Source organism: Oncorhynchus keta, chromosome 7 (genome assembly GCF_023373465.1).
Source record: "Oncorhynchus keta strain PuntledgeMale-10-30-2019 chromosome 7, Oket_V2, whole genome shotgun sequence".
Lineage (NCBI taxonomy): Eukaryota > Metazoa > Chordata > Actinopteri > Salmoniformes > Salmonidae > Oncorhynchus > Oncorhynchus keta.
In genome coordinates, this window is record NC_068427.1 from 11743165 (window position 1) to 11764416 (window position 21252).

At 41.6% G+C, this 21252-nt stretch overlaps 1 protein-coding gene across 5 annotated transcripts in view; it reads left to right on the top strand.

Moving 5' to 3' along the window:
- The window catches only part of LOC118385992 (protein TANC1-like), a 187118-nt gene that overhangs the window by 24342 nt on the left and 141524 nt on the right, over positions 1-21252 (top strand). For all 5 annotated transcript variants that reach the window (XM_052521979.1, XM_052521981.1, XM_052521980.1 and 2 more), the window contains exon 2: positions 7025-7117. In XM_052521979.1, the coding sequence (XP_052377939.1) occupies positions 7057-7117 (61 nt within the window). In that variant the 5' untranslated portion in view covers positions 7025-7056. The remainder of the gene's footprint in view (positions 1-7024; positions 7118-21252) is intronic.

The following is a 21252-nucleotide window of genomic DNA, read 5'->3' on the forward strand; positions in this document are numbered from 1 at the left end:
CGTTATTGTTATTTCATTGTATTACTTTTTATAAAAAATTGTACTTTAGTTTATTTAGTAAATATTTTCTTAACACTATTTCTTGAACTGCATTGTTGGTTAATAAGGGCTTGTTATTAAGCATTTCACAGTAAGGCCTACGCCTATTGTATTCGGAGTGCATGTGACAAAAACATTTGATTTGATCAGAACAGATAGTTGAAATCTGATCACTTTGATTTAGTAATCTAATTTGGTGGATGGTTTTATTTGATATGTTTAGTGTGGACACTGAAGGCAGCTCCCCGCACCTCTCTGATTCAGAGGGGTTGGGTTAGATGCGGAAGACACATTTCAGTTGAATACGTTCAGTTGGACAACTGACTATGTATCCCCCTTTCCCTTTCCTTGAGAGTGGTGTCACGGACAGGTCGGGATTTGAATAATCAACCTTTCGTGGACTGGCCCAATGCTTGAACCACAAGCATTGGGCCAGTCTGCCCTAAACATGGGTAACGCACCAGGAATAATGACCTAGCTAGAGAAAGCGGTCTGTGGATAGTCAGCACACAGACAGACATGGAAACAGATCTGTCTGAAAAAGTGTGACTCTGCAAAGTGCCCCAATACATCAGGATGACTGTAGTCCTTTTGTGACGAATCTCCTGACTGAAGCACTAATCCACTCTTTTGTAGCACCATTATTAGTGGTCTTCCTGTCTTGCAAAAGGGGGATAGAAATGCCACAAGTTAACAATTGCTGAACATTGCAGAGGACCACCATAGGACTGAGTGGAATGTTTCCCATTCTCTCTCTCTCTGACTATCTATCTGTCTTTGTGAATTATGGATTAAGTTGTCAAAGCACAGTTGTCGGCACTTACACACCTTATCTCAGCTCACTGGTCACCATAGCAGCACCCACTCGTAGCACACGCTCCAGCAGGTATATCTCACTGGTCACCCCCAAAGCCAATTCCTCCTTTGGTCGTCTTTCTTTCCAGTTCTCTGCTGCCCATGACTGGAACGAATTGCAAATATCTCTGAAGCTGGAGACTCACATCTCCCTCACTAGCTTTAAGCACCAGCTGTCAGAGCAGTTTACAGATCACTGCACCTGTACTTAGCCTATCTGTAAACAGCCCATCAGACTTTTTATTTTATTTTGTTTCACTGTATTATTGACTGTATGTTTTGTTTATTCCATGTGTAACTCTGTGTTGTTGTATGTGTCGAATTGCTACGCTTTATCTTGGCCAGGTCGCAGTTGCAAATGAGAACTTGTTCTCAACTAGCCTACCTGGTTAAATAAAGGTTAAATATATATATTTTTAAACATGCACAAATGCGATTATTGTGGATAGTCAGGTTAATATAATAGTTCAGTTAAAACGTTTACATTCTTTGCAAGAATAACGATTTCCCTAATAAGCCTATTTTCATGGACACATCTGAAATCAGGCTACGATGGGACGTTCTACCACAGTGACCATGTTAAATTTTGTTACTTGGCCTTCTGCCATAATCAGTTCAATATTGAATTAGTGTATATTTCAACGTCCTCAATGTGTTGACAGTTGACAGTTCACTGAGGCTCTCCTATGTGCCACTATCTAGGTTTCAAGATTAGATTTCTGATGAAGAAACATCTTTAGTAGATGCAGGCTTTGTCTTTGTTCACATACACTGAGTATACCACACATTAAGAACACCTTCCTAATATTGAGATGCACCCCCCCCTCCTTTTGCCCTCAGAACAGCTTCAATTTGTCAAAGTATGGACTCTAGAAGGTGTCGAAAGCGTTCCACAGGGATGCTGGCTCATGTTGACTCCAATGCTTCCCACAGTTGTGTCAAATTGGCTGGATGTCCTTTGGGTGGTGGACCGTTCTTGATACACACGGAAACTTTTGAGCGTGAAAACCCCAGCAGCGTTACAGTTCTTGACACAAACCGGTGCACCTGGTACCTACTACCATACTCCGTTCAAAGGCACTTAAATATTTTGTCTTGCCCATTCACCCTCTGAATAATACATATACACAGTCCATGTCTCAATTGTCTCAAAGTTTAAAAATCCTTCTTTTACCTGTCTCCTCCCCTTCATCTCGGGGGCTCCCGAGTGGCTCAGTGGTCTAGGTGCTTGAGGTGTCACTACAGACACTAGAGGTTGACTGATTAATCGACATGGCTGATTAATTAGGGCCTATTTCAAGTTTTGATAACACTCGGTAATTGGCATTTTTGGATGCCGATTATGGCCGATTACATTGCACTCCACGAGGAGACTGCATGGCAGGCTTACCACCTGTTACGTGAGTGCAGCAAGGAGCCAAGGTAAGTTGTTAGCTAGCATTAAACTTATCTTATAAAAACAATCAATCTTAATATAATCACTAGTTAACTACACATGGTTGATGATATTACTAGTTTATCTAGCTTGTCCTTCATTGAAAATAATCAATGCGGTGCCTGTTAATTTATCATCGAATCTGTCTACTTCGCCAAACGGGTGAAGATTTTAAAAATCACTGTCGTTGCACCAGTGTACCTAACCATGAACATCAATGCCTTTCTTAAAATCCATACTCACGTATATTTAAAAAAAATGGCATATTGCATAAAAATAAATTCATGTTAGCAGGCAATATTAACTAGGAAAATCGTGTCACTTCTCTTGCGTTCTGTGCAAGCAGAGTCAGGGTACATGCAGCAGTTTGAGCCGCCCGGCTCGTTCCGAACTGTGTGAAGACCATTTCTTCCTAACAAAGACCGTAATTAATTTGCCAGAATTTTACATAATTATGACATAACATTGAAAGTTTTGCAATGTAACAGCAATATTTAGACTTAGGGATGCCCACCCGTTCGATAAAATACGGAACGGTTCCGTATTTCACTGAAAGAATAAACATTTTGTTTTCGAAATTATAGTTTCCGCATTTGACCATATTAATGACCTACGGCTCGTATTTCTGTGTGTTTTATTATATTATAATTATATCTATGATTTGATATAGCAGTCTGACTGAGCGGTGGTAGGCAGCAGCAGGCTCGTAAGCATTCATTCAAACAGCACTTTCCTGCGTTTGCCAGCAGCTCTTCATAATGCTTGAAGCACTGCTCTGCTTATGACTTCAAGCCTCTCAACTCCCAAGATAGTCCTTTAATACCTATAATAACTACAACCTAAAACTTCTTAACTGGGAATATTGAAGACTCATGTTTAAAGGAACCACCAGCTTTCATATGTTCTCATGTTCTGAGTAAGGAACTTAAACGTTAGCTTTTTTACATGGCACATATTGCACTTTTACTTTCTCCTCCAACACTTTGTTTTTGCATTATTTAAACCAAATTGAACACATTTCATTATTTATTTGAGGCTAAATAGATTATTTATGTCTTATATTAAGTTAAAAATAAGTGTTCATTCAATATTGTTGTAATTGTCATCATTACAAATATATATATATATATATATATATATATATATATATATATATATATATAAAAACCGTCCGATTAATCGGTATCGGCTTTTTTTTGGGGTCCTCCAATAATCGGTATCGGTGTTGAAAAATCAGAATCGGTCCACCTCTAACAGACACCCTGGTTCAAATCTAGGCTCTATCACAACCGGCCGTGATTGGGAGTCCCAGCGTGATCTGGGTTTGGCCGTTGTAGGCCGTCATTGTAAATACGAATTTGTTCTTAACTGACTTGCCTAGTTAAATGAAGGTTACAATTTAAAAAATCTATACTGATTGCAGTGGATTTAACAAGTGACATCAATAAGGGATCATACACTCTTCGGATGTCCCCATTGGAGAACCTTTGAAGAACCCTTTTTGGTTTCAGCTAGAACCCTTTTGGGTTCCATGTAGAACCCTTTCTACAGAGGGTTTTACATAGAACCCAAAAGGATTCTACCTGGATTCAAAAAGAGTTCTCCTCTGGGGACAGCTGAAGAAACCCTTTGGAACTGTTTTTTCTAAGTGTAGCGTTCACCTGGAAAGAGCAGGTGTCATGGAAAGAGCAGGCGTTCTTAATGTTTTGTATACTCAGTGTATAGGCCTAAACACATTACTGAAGTTCTAGAACTAGAGCTCTGGAGTCCTAACTGGAATAGAGCTTTAGAGAAAGTGTTTTTTAATACGGTACAGATCTATTTAGGCCCGCTACATTATTTTCAGATCCACTGTGAACAGGTTTAGCTCTGGGCAGGTGAATGAAATGTCCCTAATGTAATCACAGCAGGAGATATTTTCTAATGGCCTGTCTTGTAACATGTCATAAGCTGTTTTGCCAGACTGGGAGGTGGAGACTAGGGGGTTTTGTCCCAATTGTCACCCTATTCCCTATTTAGTGCACTTCTATTGACCAGGGCCCACATGGTATAGGGTGCCATTTGGGACACAGTAGATTACAGCTGTCACTTTCATTTCAAGAGCCCATGTGCTTCTCAAGTTGTTTATGGTGCTGGGTGTGAGTTGGATGGGGGTGGTACGATTGTCTCCAAACAGGATGTGGTTAGCACTGACCTTCCTGTGCATTACTCTGGGTGGGGTCTAGCTTGTGAGTGATGGACCTTTATTAGTAACCAAGAGTCATGAATGTGTGTTTGAAGGCGAGTGTGCGCTCCCCTTGGCATCACCAATCCTTTGTCTCTGGTATTGGTGTTCCGGCCCTGTCCATTTTGTTTGTCTAGCCTGTTAGTCCCTTCTGTGGCTCAGTTGGTAGAGCATGGCAGTAGTGGGTTCATTTTTGTAGAATGTAAAATGACTGTAAGTCGCTGGATAAAAGCGTCAGCTAAATGGCATATATTATATTATATTATATTATATTATTATTATTATTATTATATATTATATTATTATTATTATTAGTCCTATAGGGGCAGTATTTCATTTTTGGATAAAAAGACGTGCCCGTTTTTACGTCACGAAAAGATGCTCGACTATGCTTGGAATTGATAGTTTTGGAAAGAAGACACTCTGACGTTTCCAGAACTGCAAAGATTTTCACTGTGAGTGCCATAGAACAAAATCTACAGGCAAAACCAAGATGTTTGAGCGACCAGGAAATCAACAGGATTTCTGAAGGCACGTTTTCCATGATCGCCTTATATGGCTGTGAATGCGACAGGAATGAACGGACACTTCCTATCGTTTCCCCAGGTGTCTGCAGCATTGTGACGTATTTGTAGGCATATCATTGGAAGATTGACCATAAGAGACTACAATTGCCAAGTGTCCCGCACGGTGTCTGCGTGGAAATTGGTGCGCAAAAGTCAGCTACCAGTATTTTTCCATCCGAATCAGAGAAGAATGCACGCTTCCAGGGACGGCATTTCAATGAAGAGATATATGACAAAACACCTTGAGGATTGATTCAAACAACGTTTTCCATGTTTCAGTCGATATTATGGAGTTAATTCGGAAAAAAGTTCAACGTTTAGGTGACTGAATTTTCGGTTAGTTTCGGTAGCCAAATGCATAGTAACAAACGGAACGTTGTGTCCTACACAAGCATCTTTCAGGAAAAACTGGACATCTGCTATGTAACTGAGAGTCTCCTCATTGAAACATCTGAAGTTCTTCAAAGGTAAATTATTTTATTTGATCCCTTTGCTGGTTTTTGTGAATATGTTGCGTGCTAAATGCTAACGCTAAATGCTAAGCTAGCTATCACCACTTTTACACAAATTATTGATTTTCTCTGGTTCTAAAGCATATTTTGAAAATCTGAGACGACAGGGTTGTTAAGAAAAGGATAAGCTTGAGGGCAGGCATATTTATTTCATTTCATTTGCAATTTTTAGAAATCACTAATGTTGCGTTATGGTAATGAGCTTGAGGCTGTAGTCACGATCCCGCATGCGGGATGGGGCGGACTAAGAGGCTAGACAGATTTAAGCAAATCCCAGTTTATGCCTACCCAATATGATTTCAGATAGACAATGCAGTCCCATTGTGCCCTGGGAAAAAATATTGAAGAAATGGATGATTTATTATGTCTGTTGTGAAGGACCCGAGGAAGAGTAGGCCTAGCTGTAGCTTCAGTAACAGCTAATGGGGATCCTAATAAAAAAAAGAGATACTCATCCACCCCATCAATCAGTCAAAAGAGGGCCAGTGCACACACCAGAGGGCTTGGATCAAAGCTTCTTGGTAGACCTCTCCATGCTAATGAAAAACAATAGTTTTTTCCTCCACAGCTCCAGGAGCCAGTGGAGATCTTGGTGGAGCTTACAAACTCCAAACTAGTTAACTAAGGGCCCACATTCTGGGTCCTTGTAGCCTGTGTCCTGTGTGCGAAAAGATACCCTTAATTGGCAGGGCCTCCGTTCCCTGTCTCCATGGTGAATAATGAGCTGGTTCTATAAGTAGAGTGGCAAATTCAGCACCATGTATTCAGCTATTTGGAAGTGAAGAGTGAAGGAAAGCAATTTCTGTGTTGACAATAATCATGGTTGCTAACAGTTTGGGCTCTAATTTGGGCTGTAGTGCACTGTGTATCAGGTGAGAAAAAGGCCAACCAGAACATTAGGCTAACATTCCTGTTAGTTACCCAGTAATAGATGTTTGTATGGCATAACAAAAATGCAACTCACCAAGGCCTTTTTACCTAGCTAAATTAGGTCTAATTCAAGTTACCAGCATATGTGCCTCTTAACTCAAGATTCTAAAGAGTCAGCAAATATCCAAGCTTTAGAAATATTGTGAAAAGTGAGTGTGAAGGCCCAAGTTCAGCCACGTAGCATCAATTAGATGTGGAATGTGGAGAATCTGACAGATTGTTTTCCTGCATAGCAAGAGAGCAGACCTTGTCCGTTCTGTTTAAATATTAGAGCATTCTTTCCCCGGCCGGCCCTCTAGAGATGACCTGCCGGCTTGGGAACGCTGTGGGAAAACTCCCAGCGGAGTGTCAGGAGAGGAGGGTATGAAATGCGGATTGTGTTATCGTCAGCCTGTAAATGTTCTGTTGACTCGCGCACTCACTCTCTGCCTGTCCTGCTCTTGAAATGGTTGTGTTTTTGCAGGGGGAGAGTGAGAGGATTCCAAGAATCGGATCATGTTCAAGGCAGTGCTGAAGAAGAACAGAGACGGAGGGAAGGGGAGCAAGAAGGAGCCAGGTATGTGGAGTATGGCTGACTGCTGCAAGGTCACTTTGACCATTGTGCAACAACATGTTACCCTCAGACTGCCTTACTTCACACACAAACCTGCCGCAACCTGTCTTCATTATTTATATGTTTTTATGGTCATCTATTAATTGTTTAGTCCTACTTTTTATACAGAATGACAATGGATGTGATTGGAAGTTCGCTGGCGATATACAAAGGGTTTATCATAATAGGCTTACTGTACAGTTAGATTTAAAAAACAGATACAAATACTCCTTATGGAACAGCGGGGACTGTGAAGCAACACACAATAACATATGCACTATACACACACGTACATTTGTGTTGTAGATATGTGGTTCTAGAGTAGGGGCCTGAGGGCACACACTTAACGTGCTGTGAAATCAGTTGTGAATGTATTGTAATGTTTTTAAAGTTGTATACCTGCCTTACCTTAATTCTGCTGGATCCCACACAGTAAAAATAAAAGTGTTAATTTAACTCCTATAGAGTTGAATTCAACACTGTTTCAGATAACATTTGGTCTCAGTCTACATTGTGTTAAAGTTACTCTACAGGTAGTGTCACATGTTCAGAGTTAATTTCTCCAAATGGTGTTAAAATTCCTCTGAATTGAGTTGAATTTACACTACAATGACTGCATAATTTTACACTCCGATTGTCACGTTCGCCATAACGAGGAGACCAAGGCGCAGCGTGATATGAATACATTCTTCTTTATTTAAACGAAGAACACTAAACAAACGTGCCGCTATAACACGAGTGCTGACATGAAACTACACATAGACAATAAGCCACAAAACCAAAATGGAAAATGGCAACCTAAATAGGACCCCCAATCAGAGACAACTATAAACAGCTGTCTCTGATTGGGAACCAATTCAGGCCACAATAGACATACATTTACCTAGACAATGCCGTAACCCCATAGAATTACAAAATACCCTAGACAAGACAAAAACACACATACCACCCTCGTCACACCCTGACCTAACCAAAATAATTTAAAAACAAAGATGGGGGGGAGATCACGTGACCCTTGAACGAGATGGCCGCATGAACTAAGAGCTCCGCACAAGTAGTTTCCAATTGCTAATCTTACCTCCACTCCAAGTTCAAACTCATTTAGCTTTAGTAAGAAAAATGAATGGCGGCTACAAAAGGCGACACTACAGGTGACATTTTTACCCGGACTCGAGTATTAGCGACGGAAAAAGCCTCCAAGAAGAAGCTAGCTTCAGAAAAACTAGCGCCATTAGCCAGGAGCAAGAGAACCCGCTCCCGAGGCACAACGAATGCCAACCTCGCACTCTGTCGAAGACATCCTTTCTGAGTTGAGATCCCAACGTACAGAACTAAACACTAAATTAGATGCCATTAACTCTCAGCTCAGTGCGATAGGGGGCAAGGTGACAATCCTGGAAAACGCTTTGCCTGACATCAACAAGATAACCATAAACGCGGGGCGCCTGGACGAGGCAGAGGGGCGAATCCTATCCATGGAAAACTTATTGACAGATGCCATGGAAACAATAGCATATGGTAAAAAGAAAATTGAGCATCTGGAAGAGAAAACAGAGGACCTGGAAAACAGGGGGCGAAGGAATAATTGTGTTCTATTCAATCTGGGCGAAAAAGAAGAGGGAAACATGCCACCTACAAGACAAACTTCCCGAGTGGCTCCACATGTCCACCGACAGGCCCATAGAACTCGAGAGAGCTCACCGAGCACTGAGGCCCCCACCAGCAGCCAGACAACCACCGCGCCCAATCACCATACGTTTCCTGAGATTCACCGACAAGGAACGAGTCCTGCAGGCGGCGAAAAACAACACCATCACAGTGGGAAACGCCAAACTCGCTTTACACCAGGACCTGTCAGCTGGAATACGCCGAAAGCGCAGAGAATTTGACGAAGTGAAGAAATACTCCATTGACCGAAGCATCTTCAGGGGATTCAAATACCCAAACGAGCTCAGGATTCTCCACCAAGGAGCCTTGCGACACTTCAAAACTCCCGAAGAGGCAAAACGTTTTTTGAAAGACAATCCTGGCCAATGAGAAACAGACCAATGACTAAATGCGATTAATGCCATTACTAAAGGAGGTAAGACGACATATAGCCGATATCCAGAGACCCACCCCCTAAATGTCATTATAGCCGTCCAATTTATATTTATTTTCCTTTAACTGAGAGGGATGGGCTGTATAGCTTAACCTAGGCCTACTAATGGTTCAGCCTACTTTTATTTCCCTGTCTTTTTGTTGCTATTATTACTTGGGATTCCCTATGTCCCTTGGGGGAGGTATATGTAGGCTGGGCTATTGATTTTATTTTTTCCCCCTCTTTTACTGTGGTCTGGACGAGGGCAACTGTGTCATTTACTCAATGCCGGGTGGAGAGGATGAGGCATTTCTTTGATGGGGAGAGGGAGACGTTGTGCGTTGCTAACTGTTCCCGGTTTTTGTTTTATTCGGAACACAGAATTGAGACTGGGGGGGGGGGTAATAGATCCAACGGGATGTGTCGAGTTGTTTGGGAACTCGGCTGGGGTGTTCAGAGATTATTATTTTATGTACACCATTTATTTTCCTTTTATGTGAACGCAGCTGTAACTACTATCCACTTTTACCCAGCGATGACTTGCACTAAAGTTCGATTACTGCTCGATGACGATGACTAGTACCTTAAATCTATTGACATGGAACTGCCATGGTCTAGGGCATGCAATAAAACGAAAAAAGATACTATGTGCTCTAAAAAAGGAAAAAGCAGACATTGCGCTATTACAAGAGACACACCTCTGTGATGCTGAACATGCCAAACTCCGCAGAGCTTGGGTGGGACAGGTGTATTTCTCATCTTTCAAATCAAACAGTAGAGGCACAGCCATACTTATCCATTAAAATGTTCCATTCATAATTGACAAAAACATATCTGATCCAGAGGGGAGATTTATTTTGATAACTGGGTCACTATATGGTCAACCAATTACTATATTAAACATATACGCCCCTAACACAGATACTCCTGCCTTCATGTCAAAAATGATAACCCTGTTCAATGAGCATTGTGTCTCCTTTGGCGTGGTGGCCGGAGATTTTAATTGTACCCTTAGCCCAACCCTAGACAAATCATCTCAAGTCCCCACCACAAATCCTAGATCTGCAAAGATGTTGAACTCTCTTACTAAAGAGATGGGACTGATAGATATCTGGAGAGAGACTAATAGCTCATCTATGGACTATACATACTACTCTAATGTCCATAACACTACTCCCGTATAGATTACATTTTTATCCCAAAGAGTTTCGTAAATTCAGCCACTTGTACAATCGGACCCATAGCACTTTCAGATCACGCCTTTGTCCACCTCCGCTTTGACCTCTGCAAAAACATCCCGAGGTCAAAGAGCTGGAAATTCAACACCTCCATGCTATCAAATGACGTGTTCCATACATTGGTAACTACATGGATAGACAACTACACACAAGACAATAAAGATTCTCCTGTTTCTCCGGCCATAATGTGGGACGCTGCTAAAGCCACACTAAGAGGTCATCTAATTGCATATGCTTCCTCTAAGAAAAAAGCAATGGAAGCACACAGGCTAGATCTTGAGAGGGAGTTGGAATGCTGTGAAAAAATACATAAACAATCCCTAGACAGCACCTCCTGGAGTCATCTTAAAGCAGCCAAAGCCAAACTGAATTTGGACTACACTCGGGAGATAAAAAAAAAAGTTTTCTTTACTAAACAGAAATACCATGAGTATAGCAATAGGCCCAGTAGATTGCTTGCTTACCAATTAAAAAAGGAGCAGTCAGAGCATACAATCATGGCTATCCGAACAGCAGAGGACGAGGTCACATATGACCCAAAAAAGATCAATGGAACTGTTCATGATTTTTACTGCAAACTATATACCTCTTAGAGAAAACACACGGAGGCAGAACTCCACTCTTTCCTAGAGGGAATCTCGCTACCTAAACTATCAGAGACCGATCTCAACTCCCCCTTCACTCCTGAGGAGATCCTGGAGGCAATTACCTTCATGCCACTTAATAAGTCCCCAGGCCCAGATGGAATCCCCAGAGAGTTCTACAAAGCTTTTTGGCCCCAGCTCAGCCCTATCTTCATGCCAATGCTGGAGGATTTTTGCAAAAATGGAGTTCTCCCAGACTCAATGCAGACAGCTCGCATTACAGTGTTGCTGAAAAAGGACAAGGACCCCCTATCCTGCTCGTCCTTCCGGCCCATAAACTTGTTGGATTTCGACTATAAAATAATTACCAAATTGCTCGCCAAAAGACTAAACACTCTTCTTTCCAAAATAATAAAAGCGGACTAAACCGGATTTATTAGAGACAGATACTCTTCTGATAACATTTGCCGTCTTTTTTATATTATTGATCAAGTAAACGCACAGAAGACCCCTGTCCTGCTGGCTTCACTGGATGCCGAGAAGGCGTTTGACAGGATGGAGTGGAGCTTTCTGTTTTCAGTCTTAGAAAAGTTCAATATTGGCCCAAATTTTATTAAATGGATCAAATCACTATACTCTCATCCAAATGCCATGGTGACTACCAATGGACTGAACTCTGACAGATTCCCTCTGGAATGGGGCACAAGACAAGGGTGCTCGCTGTCCCCGCTGCTCTACTTGTTGGGGGCGGAGCCTCTGGCAGAGCTGATAAGGAGCAATCCAAGTATTATGGGTGTTTCTGCAGGCGGCCTGCAGCACAAGATTTTGCTTTACGCAGATGATGTCTTGCTCTACATATCCAACCCTGAGAAATCCCTCCCTCTCATTTTAGACACAATTGCTCAGTATGGCATGTTTTCAGGTTATAAGATCAATTCACTGTCTGCCCTCTCAATATTACACTCACCAGCTCTATGAAGACACTATGTCCTTTCCAATGGAAAACACAGGGGTTTCAATACCTCGGGATCTTCATAACACCAGATCTGAATAGCCTTTTTAAGGAAAATTATCTTCCACTCCTGGATCGAATCAAGAACGATCTCCAAACCTGGATCTCCCTCCCAATTAGCTTAGTAGGAAGAATGAATGTAATCCGTATGAACGTCCTCCCTAGACTGAACTACTTATTTCAGATTCTCCCATGCTATCTCCCAGTTTCCTTCTTCAAAACAACTAACCAAAGCATCACCAAATTTATATGGGGCAATAAAAAACCTAGGATCAAGTTTTCCACTCTATAGAAACCTGAATCTAAGGGTGGTCTTGCCCTTCCCTCCCTTCAATTGTACTACTGGTCTGTCCAAATCCGCAACATGCTAACATGGATCACAAACAGACAAGAATCAACGTGGATTCAGATAGAAGCCCAATCCTGTCGTCCATTGCCCTTAAGCTCAATTATATTCATTAATAACTTTAGTGAAGTGGGCAACATAGCCAAAACCTTTGTGATTTACAGCACCCTACTAGCGTGGAGGGACTGTAAGACATACCTGGGCATTTCCTCCCAAATATGTTCTCACTCGCCTATAGTAGACAACCCAGACTTGCCAAAAGCCCTGAGGGATGCCAACTTTAATCTTTGGCATACTCTAGGAATCAGGACCTTTTCAGACCTATTTCATCAGAAAACCACTACACTAAAATAATTTCAAGAGCTCTGCAGTGAATTTGATGTGCCAAGATCCCATTTTTTAAAAATATCTTCAAATTAGACATGTAATTTCCTCATTTACCTCCAAGAGGAGGTTTAGAACTCAGTTGAATGAAGTTGAAACACTTCTTGTCACAGCACAATCCATTAAAGGCAAAATATCTTACATCTATAGACTCCTTTCTGAGAAAGGAAGCTCCTCCTTTACTCCTTTGAAAATAATCTGGGAAAAGGATCTTGGTCTGACTATCAGTGATGAGTTATGGGCGGAGGTTTGCGACAGGGTATACTGCTCCTCTACCAGTGTAAAAATGAAAGAATCTAATTACAAATTTTTGTACACATTTTATTATACTCCTTTGAGACGCCATAGAATGAAAACAGATATGTCTCCTAACTGTAAAAGATGTACCTCTGAAAGTGGACCCTATATGCATGTATTTTGGAGCTGTAGAGAGATTGCCAGATTGTTGACTTTCTTCCTCTTGAAAAGCTCACTTATGACCTCCACAAGAGACAGCCCAAGTTTGATAGACTCTGGTCTCCACTATTCAACTATATTTCAAACTGGACAGAGTGAACGGGGTGACTAGGGAAATGCGCAGATACATGTTGTGTAAGGTACTGTAAAACCTAAAAATGAATTATTGGCCCGTCGTCTCAGCGAATGCTTGAAATAGCTGATAAGAACCTTGATAGTGCTGCAGCAAGTGTTATATGTTTTTTTGTGTTTTTATTTTAATTTTGTTTTTGAGTACGTGTGCGTATGTATGTGTATGTATATGTGTGTATGTGTGTATGTGTGTACGTATGTACGTATGTATGTATGTATGTATGTATGTATGTATGTATGTATGTATGTATGTATGTATGTATGTATGTATGTATGTATGCATGTACATATATATGCACCAAGGAAAATAAATAGATTAAGAAAAATACATGTTTTCATTTTAATTGTATTTACATTTTTTATTTTTTCAAATTTACTATTATTATTATTATTATTATTTTTTTTTTTTAAGCCTGTCACATCTGTGAATGTGGAATGTGTTTTGTTGGTTGATTGAAAAACAAGAAACTTTCAATTGAAAAAAAAAAAAAAAAAAAGAAGATAATTAAGGTCAGGGCGTGATACCGATTTAATCCCGACACTAGAGCTCATTGACACCTCATCGTGTTGAAAATACTCATACTGGGTTAAAATAAGTCAACATTGTAATTTTTACACCCCCTTTTAAACTGTGCAGGAAGAGTAGCTGCTAATGGGGATTCCTAATGCATACAAACACAGATACGTAGTAATGAGTTAAATTTGTAACCTGAAGTTCTGAGATAGAAATATGCACACAGAGCTGAGTAGAAAGCACACAAATATGGCTCATGCCTTTCGTCGCTCTTCACAAACATTTCATCATCTGAGCCAACATTTGTAGCGAGCAAGCAGTTTGAACATATATGGTCATAAACTGGTGTCACCGTCACTGACCATTTTTCTTAAGTGAGTCATTTTCTTGGTGCTCTCGGGGTATACACAAACACACATGTATAAGCACCATGGCTCCAAGTTTTCAGTATTTATAAAAAAGTCTTTATTGGCTATAAATAACCCATACCACAGTCTCTGTTTCAACATGGAAAATGTGGTTAAACTGATGTGGAACTAGAGAACAGGGTAGGGTAATTAACCTTTTTTAGAATAGATAGGCCTACCTCCTATCCCACAGGAAGGCCTTATTATTGCAGTCAGAATGACCCTGGAGAACTCTGAACTGGTATACTCTTTGACACTACTATTATTGTCAGTGTGACATCCCCATGAGGATGCTGCTGTTGTTCTGGCTCTCCCATGTAAATCTGTTAGATTTTCCATTACGACTGGGAATGAGTTTGACTGTAAGTCACTCAGCAGTGCTAATACATTTCTGACTCACGTCTAGCGACAGATCACGATCTATCTTTTCATAAACAGACAGAGATGATGTAGGACTAACACGAGGCGATGTTGTCTGGTCTAGACTCGCCTACTATAGGAAGGGACAGTTGTAAGTAACATAATAAGTACTGTATAGCAGTACAGCAGTTCAGTATCTTGAGTCAATTTGCTCATCTTTAGATCAGGCTGCGACTTGCCACTGTTTTATATAACAGTCGACATACTGTTAACAAAAGTGATCAGAGTCTGGCTTGCCTAGACACTGGCTACCTATCTTCAGCACCAGGTTACCCCTCTCCCACCCCTTCTCTTCAGATTGCGTCTCAAATGGAACACTATTACCTATATAGTGGACTACTTTTGAACAGGGCCCAAAGTGCAGTGTATAGGGTGCCATTTGGGATGCAATCGCTGTCCTCCACTGTGAGCACCCCAGATGACAGTCTAAACCACAGTTCAGGTCTGTATGAGGAATGTAACTGCAGGCCCTTGCTCTGAACACACTTTTGTTGACTTGGGATCGTAAACTGCACGGCAATGAATCACAGAGCAGTACGGAAGTTTCCCCCTCGTGTTACTATGATTCTATCCATGTTACGTTTACTATCTTGAACAGCAATGTAGTAAGCCTAGGCGTTGTTTTAAATGGAGCCCTTCACTGTGCGTCAGCCCAGTCAGGCACCACCAGAGGCGAACACACACAGGACTGCTTGCGGTAGATGAGCAGTAGGGTGTGAATGGCGGGAAAAGGCTTCACCCTTTCCCAGCTCTTTACAAAGTTGGATGCTATCCAATAAAGAAAAGCAGGTCTCTCTCCATTTCCCATGCGGGGACAATAAAAGTCAGCAACTCTTCTCCATTATTCAGGGAAGGACGATGAGCAGCCTTAGCCTTGCTTTAGGCAGTCATTAGTGGTCATTCGGTCACTCTGCTGTCTTTAGAGATGGAGCAGCTAGATGGTCATTTAGGCCTATTTACATCCTCATTTGCCTATCATAGGAATTCCAAATCAAATTCACTCAATCTGTAAACCAAGAATTGGCTCAGTTGGCCCTTTTATGATTTAGCCTAACCTAGCCAAATGTTTTAGAGTCAGTTAGGCTAAGCCATTCATTGGAATGAAAGAGGAGTGGCAACAAAAAGGCTTTGGTTTTAAACCTTCTTTTATGACTTTGTAAATAAATGTTCAAGTGGCATAACAAACTGTCACTGGCAAGGAGCCCAATGGTTAAGGGCGTTGGGTCAGTGACGGAAAGGTCACTCACTGGTTTGTATCCCCGAGCTGACTAGGTGAAAAATACAGTTGAAGTCAGAAGTTTACATACACTTAAGTTAGAGTCTTTAAAACTCATTTTCAACCACTCCATACATTTCTTGTTAACAAACTATAGTTTTGGCAAGTCGGTTAGGACATATACTTTGTTCATGGCAAGTAATTTTTCCAACAATTGTTGAGACATATTACTTCACTTATAATTCACTGTATCACAATTCCAGTAGGTCAGGCTAATTGACATCATTTGAGTCAATTGGAGGTGTACCTGTGGATGTATTTCAAGGCCTTCCTTCAAAATCATTGCCTCTTTGCTTGACATCATGGGAAAATCTAAATAAATCATCCAAGACCTTATTAAAAATAATTGTAGACCTCCACAAGTCTGGTTCATCCTTGGGAGCAATTTCCAAACGCCTGAAGGTACTCCATTCATCTGTACAAACAATAGTACGCAAGTATCAACACAATGGGACCATGCAGCCGTCATACCGCTCATGAAGGACACGCTATCTGTCTCCTAGAGATGAACGTACTTTGGTGCAAAAAGTGAAAATCAATCCCAGAACAGCAAAGGACCTTGTGAAGATGCTGGAGGAAACATGTACAAGGGTATCTATATCCACAGTAAAACGAGTCCTATATCAGCAAGGAAGAAGCCACTGCTCCAAAACCGCCATAAAAACTGCACATGGGGACAACAATCATACTTTTTGGAGAAATGTCCTCTGGTCTGATGAAACAAAAATGGAACCATTTGGCCATAATGACCATCGTTATGTTTGGAGGAAAAAGGGGGAGGCTTGCAAGCCGAAGAACACCATCCCAACCGTGAAGCACGGGGGTGGCAGCATCATGTTGTGGGGGTGCTTTGCTGCAGGAGGGACTGATGCACTTCACAAAATAGAGGGCATCATGAGGATTGAAGTCAGGAAGTTAAAGCTTAGTTGCAAATGGGTCTTCCAAATGGACAATGACCCTAAGCATACATCCAAAGTTGTGGCAAAATGGCTTAAGGACAACAAAGACAAGGTATTGAAGTGTCCAACACAAAGCCATGACCTCAATCCAATTGAACATTTGTGGGCAGAACTGAAAAGGTGTGTGCGAGCAAGGAGGCCTTACAAACCTGACTCAGTTACTCCAGCTCTGTCAGGAGGAATGGGTCAAAATTCACCCAACTTATTGTGGGAAGCTTGTGGAAGGCTACCTGAAACGTTTGACGCAAGTTAAACAATTTAAAGGCAATGCTACCAAATAATATTGAGTGTAACTTCTGACCCACTGGGAATGTGATGTTAGAAATTAAAGCATTCTTCTACTATTATTCTAACATTGTGGTGGTGAGCCTAACTGAGCTAAGACAGGGAATTTTTACTCTGATTAAATGTCAAGAATTGTGAAAAACTGAGTTTAAATGTATTTGGCTAAGGTGTATGTAAACTTCTGATTTCAAATGTATATCTGTGCACTTGAGCAAGGCACTTACCCCAAATTTCTCTTGTAAATCAGTGTCTGAGAAATTACTAATATGAATGTGATACTTTTTATTTTCCCTGGAAGAGATCCATTTGCTTGTAAAGTCAGCTCTCATCTTGAAACAGCCTGAAATTATGTTAGTAAGTAGTCTTCTTGGAGATGGCCATGCTAATCAGATCGGGTAGACTGCCGAATATCTAATGCTCTATGGGCCTCGATTGTAACATATTGCACATTAAATATTCAATGGACGTGTTAGGTGTGAATAAAGAGTTCATTACTCTCCCAAATGGTATTGGACAAAGAAATAAGGCTTAAATCTACCGTCTGGTCCGATACAGTGCAGACAAATTGTCTCTTAATTTGCCAAAATGTGACCATATCCTCATGGCATATTCAGGTCAGATTTATGCACAAAGATTAGGTTTTTATAACGGAATTGGATATGACTGAAATGATTGCTTGCTGCCGTGTTTGGAACTGTTTTGCACATCCTCCCTTTGGCTATGACCTCGGACAATGAGAATGGCAACAACTGATTTGCTTAATGGGTCGTTGCCTAAACAAGGGCAAAATAGTTTGACACAGTTTATTTAATTCCTTTCTCCTTTGACTCATCAAATCTATTTGTATCTGTTGTGGATGGATCAAGACAACTACCATTGGAACAGCATTAACCAGTTTGCTCTTATGTACAGTATACATGGGCTCCCGAGTGGTGCAGCGGTCTAATGCACTGCATCGCAGTGCTAGATGCATCACTACAGACCCTGGTTTGAACCCGGGCTGTATCACAACCGGCGGTGATCTGGAGTCCCATTTTGCTGAGCACAATTGGCCCAGCGCCGTCCGGGATAGGGGAGGGTTTGGCCGGGGTAGGCCGTCATTGTAAATAAGAATTTGTTCTTAACTGACTTGCCTAGTTAAATAAAGGTTAAATAAAGGTTAAATAAAATATATACAAATAAATAAACACTGAGAGACCAGCAAACAATCAAAGCACCCCCCTTCCCTGTAAAGAGCATGACAGTGATAAATGCTTTACAAAAGCACATAAAAAGTCCATGGATATGTGTCATGGAAATGAGTGTAATGAAAAGCCTTGATAATTGTAGTATTGCATGATAGCTGGGCATATGTTCCTCATAACGCGGTGGCTTGGAGGCAACTTAAAAGGAGTCAGGGAATAACTTGGCCCCTGTGCCAGACACCGGACCGCAGTCATTAGGCTGCCTCTAGGAGCCCCATATTGCCAGGGCCCACAAACACACCATTCGCTAATTCAGCCCTTCTTCCTCCTCTTTTCTCCTACTCTACCTCCTCCAAATCTGCTGTGTGGAATTGGCCCTTTTAATCCCTTCTAAATACACATTTTTATGGTCCGGCATTCCGGAAGTGGGATACCGCTTAGCTTTGGCCTCTGGGCTTTGATGTGAACACTTTATTTAAAAGGTCACATTGCCAGCAAGCCTCACTGACGTTAATGGATTTGAGGCTCAAAGCACCGGGAGCTCAGTGGATTATATAGTTGTTAAATTAAACTTGTCTGGATTAATTGGTATTCTCTTTGAGGATATACGCTGGTTTTCTCCTGTTAAAACCTCTTAAAAGCTAGGAGGTGCAGTCGCAGGGTGCACAGCAGCAACCATAAGGAGACAAGATGGGTTTTTAGAGGAGAACGGCTTGAAGAAGCACTTAGGACATTGGTATGGCCAGCATGGGAGATATAGTGTTTCCAAGTTCTAACTCTGATACGTTGTAGATGTTATACATTTTATGAGTTGGAGATGGAGTGAAGCTGAAATGGGAGCCCCATCTCATCCCTGTGACAGACTGGAACCACATGAAGAGAGTCTAATGGTTTCAGTTTTTCAGTCTTTGGGGAGATCTACAGCTACCTACAGTGCATTCGGAAAGTATTCAGAACCCTTGACTTTCTCCACATTTTGTTACGTTACAGCCTTATTCTCAAATGGATATAAAAAAATCCTCCAACAATCTACACATTATATCCCATAATTACAAAGCAAAAACAGGTTCTCTGAAATCTTTGCAAATGTATTGAAATACAGTATTTAGACCCTTTACTATGAGACTCGAAATTGAGCTCAGGTGCATCCTGTTTCTATTGATCACCATTGACATGATTTGAAAAGGCACATACCTGTCTAAATAAGGTACCACGGTTTACAGTGCATGTCAGAGCAAAAAACAAGCCACGAGGTTGGAGGAATTGTCCGTAGAGCTCTGAGAAAGGATTGTGTCAAGGCACAGATCTGGGGAAGGGTACCAATACATGTCTGCAGCATTGAAGGTCCCCAAGAACACTGTGGCCTCCATCATTCTTAATGGACGACGTTTGGAACCAGGCCGCCCAGCCAAACTGAGCAATCGTGTGAGAATAGCCTTGGTAAGGGAGGTGACCAAGATCCAATGGTCACTCTGACAGAGCTGCAGAGTTCGTTCTGGAAGGTTCTCCCATCCCCACAGAGGACAACCATCTCTGCAGCACTCCACCAATCAGGCCTTTATGGTAGCGGCCAGACGGAAGACATGACAGCCTAATTGGAGTTTGCCAAAAGGCACCTAAAGGGCTCTCAGACCATGAGAAACAAGATTCTCTGGTCAGGTGAAACCAAGATTGAACTCTTTGGCCTGAATTCCAGGCATCACGTCTGGAGGAAAACTGACCATCCCTAAAGTGAAGCATGGTGGTGGCAGCATCATGCTGTAGGGATGTTTTACAGCGACGGGGACTGGGAGACTAGTCAGGATTGAGGGAAAGGAGCAAAGGTTTTTGAGATCCTGGATGAAAACCTGATTCAGAGCCCTTAGGACTTCAGACTGGGGTGAAGGTTCACCTTCCAAGAGGACAACAGCCCTAAGCACACAGCCAAGACAATGCAGGAGTGGCTTCGGGACAAGTCTCGGAATGTCCTTGAGTGACCCTGCCAGAACTTGGACTTGAACCCGATCTAACATCTCTGGAGAAACCTGAAAATAGCTGTGCAGCGACGCTCCCCATTCAACCCAAGGTGAGAGTCAGTAAGAGATGATCTGTGCCTTGACTTGTTATATTTCATCACTAAAAATGTCTGTTCACATACATAGGTTGACCCAAACAGTACAAACACCTTCTGAGCATGACTCCTAATCTTTGGAAAGTTTTATTCATCGAGAGATGCATAGAACCTCGTCAGTGACATTGTTTTGAATAAAAAAAGTTGTCCAATCACTGCATTAGACTGAAGATCGATAAGCTCAAGTTGCAGGTCAGTGGGAGCGTTATCCACATTGAAGGTGAAGGAGAGGAAACCAACAGCATGTCATTTTCACTTTGAAATCCTCAATATGACGAGAAAGCACACCATTCAAAGCACGCAGCAGCGATGTATACTTATTCCACTGGTCATCTGATAGGGAACAGACTAGTAGTGTCGGAAGGTGGGTGAGATTGTTGGCTTTTACTTGGCGGGTCAGGAAGAGTAATTTTCCCTTGAAGGCCTTGACAAGGCTATAGATATGATGTGCAAAAAGACCCTTCCCTTGTAGTTTGGAATTCAGTTCATTCATGATGGCCATGATGTCCGCGGTGAAGGCAAAATCAGCCAACAATTCTTTATCTTGCAGTTGAGGGAAATCCACATATACCTTTCATTTGCAAAAACGCAGCAATCTCCGACTTCAGTTCCCACACCCTTTTAAGCACGTTCCCCAAACTCAGCCTTCTCAAATGTGTGTGGTAGGGGAGATCTGCATGACCCGACTTTGTTTCTTCCAACAATGAGACAA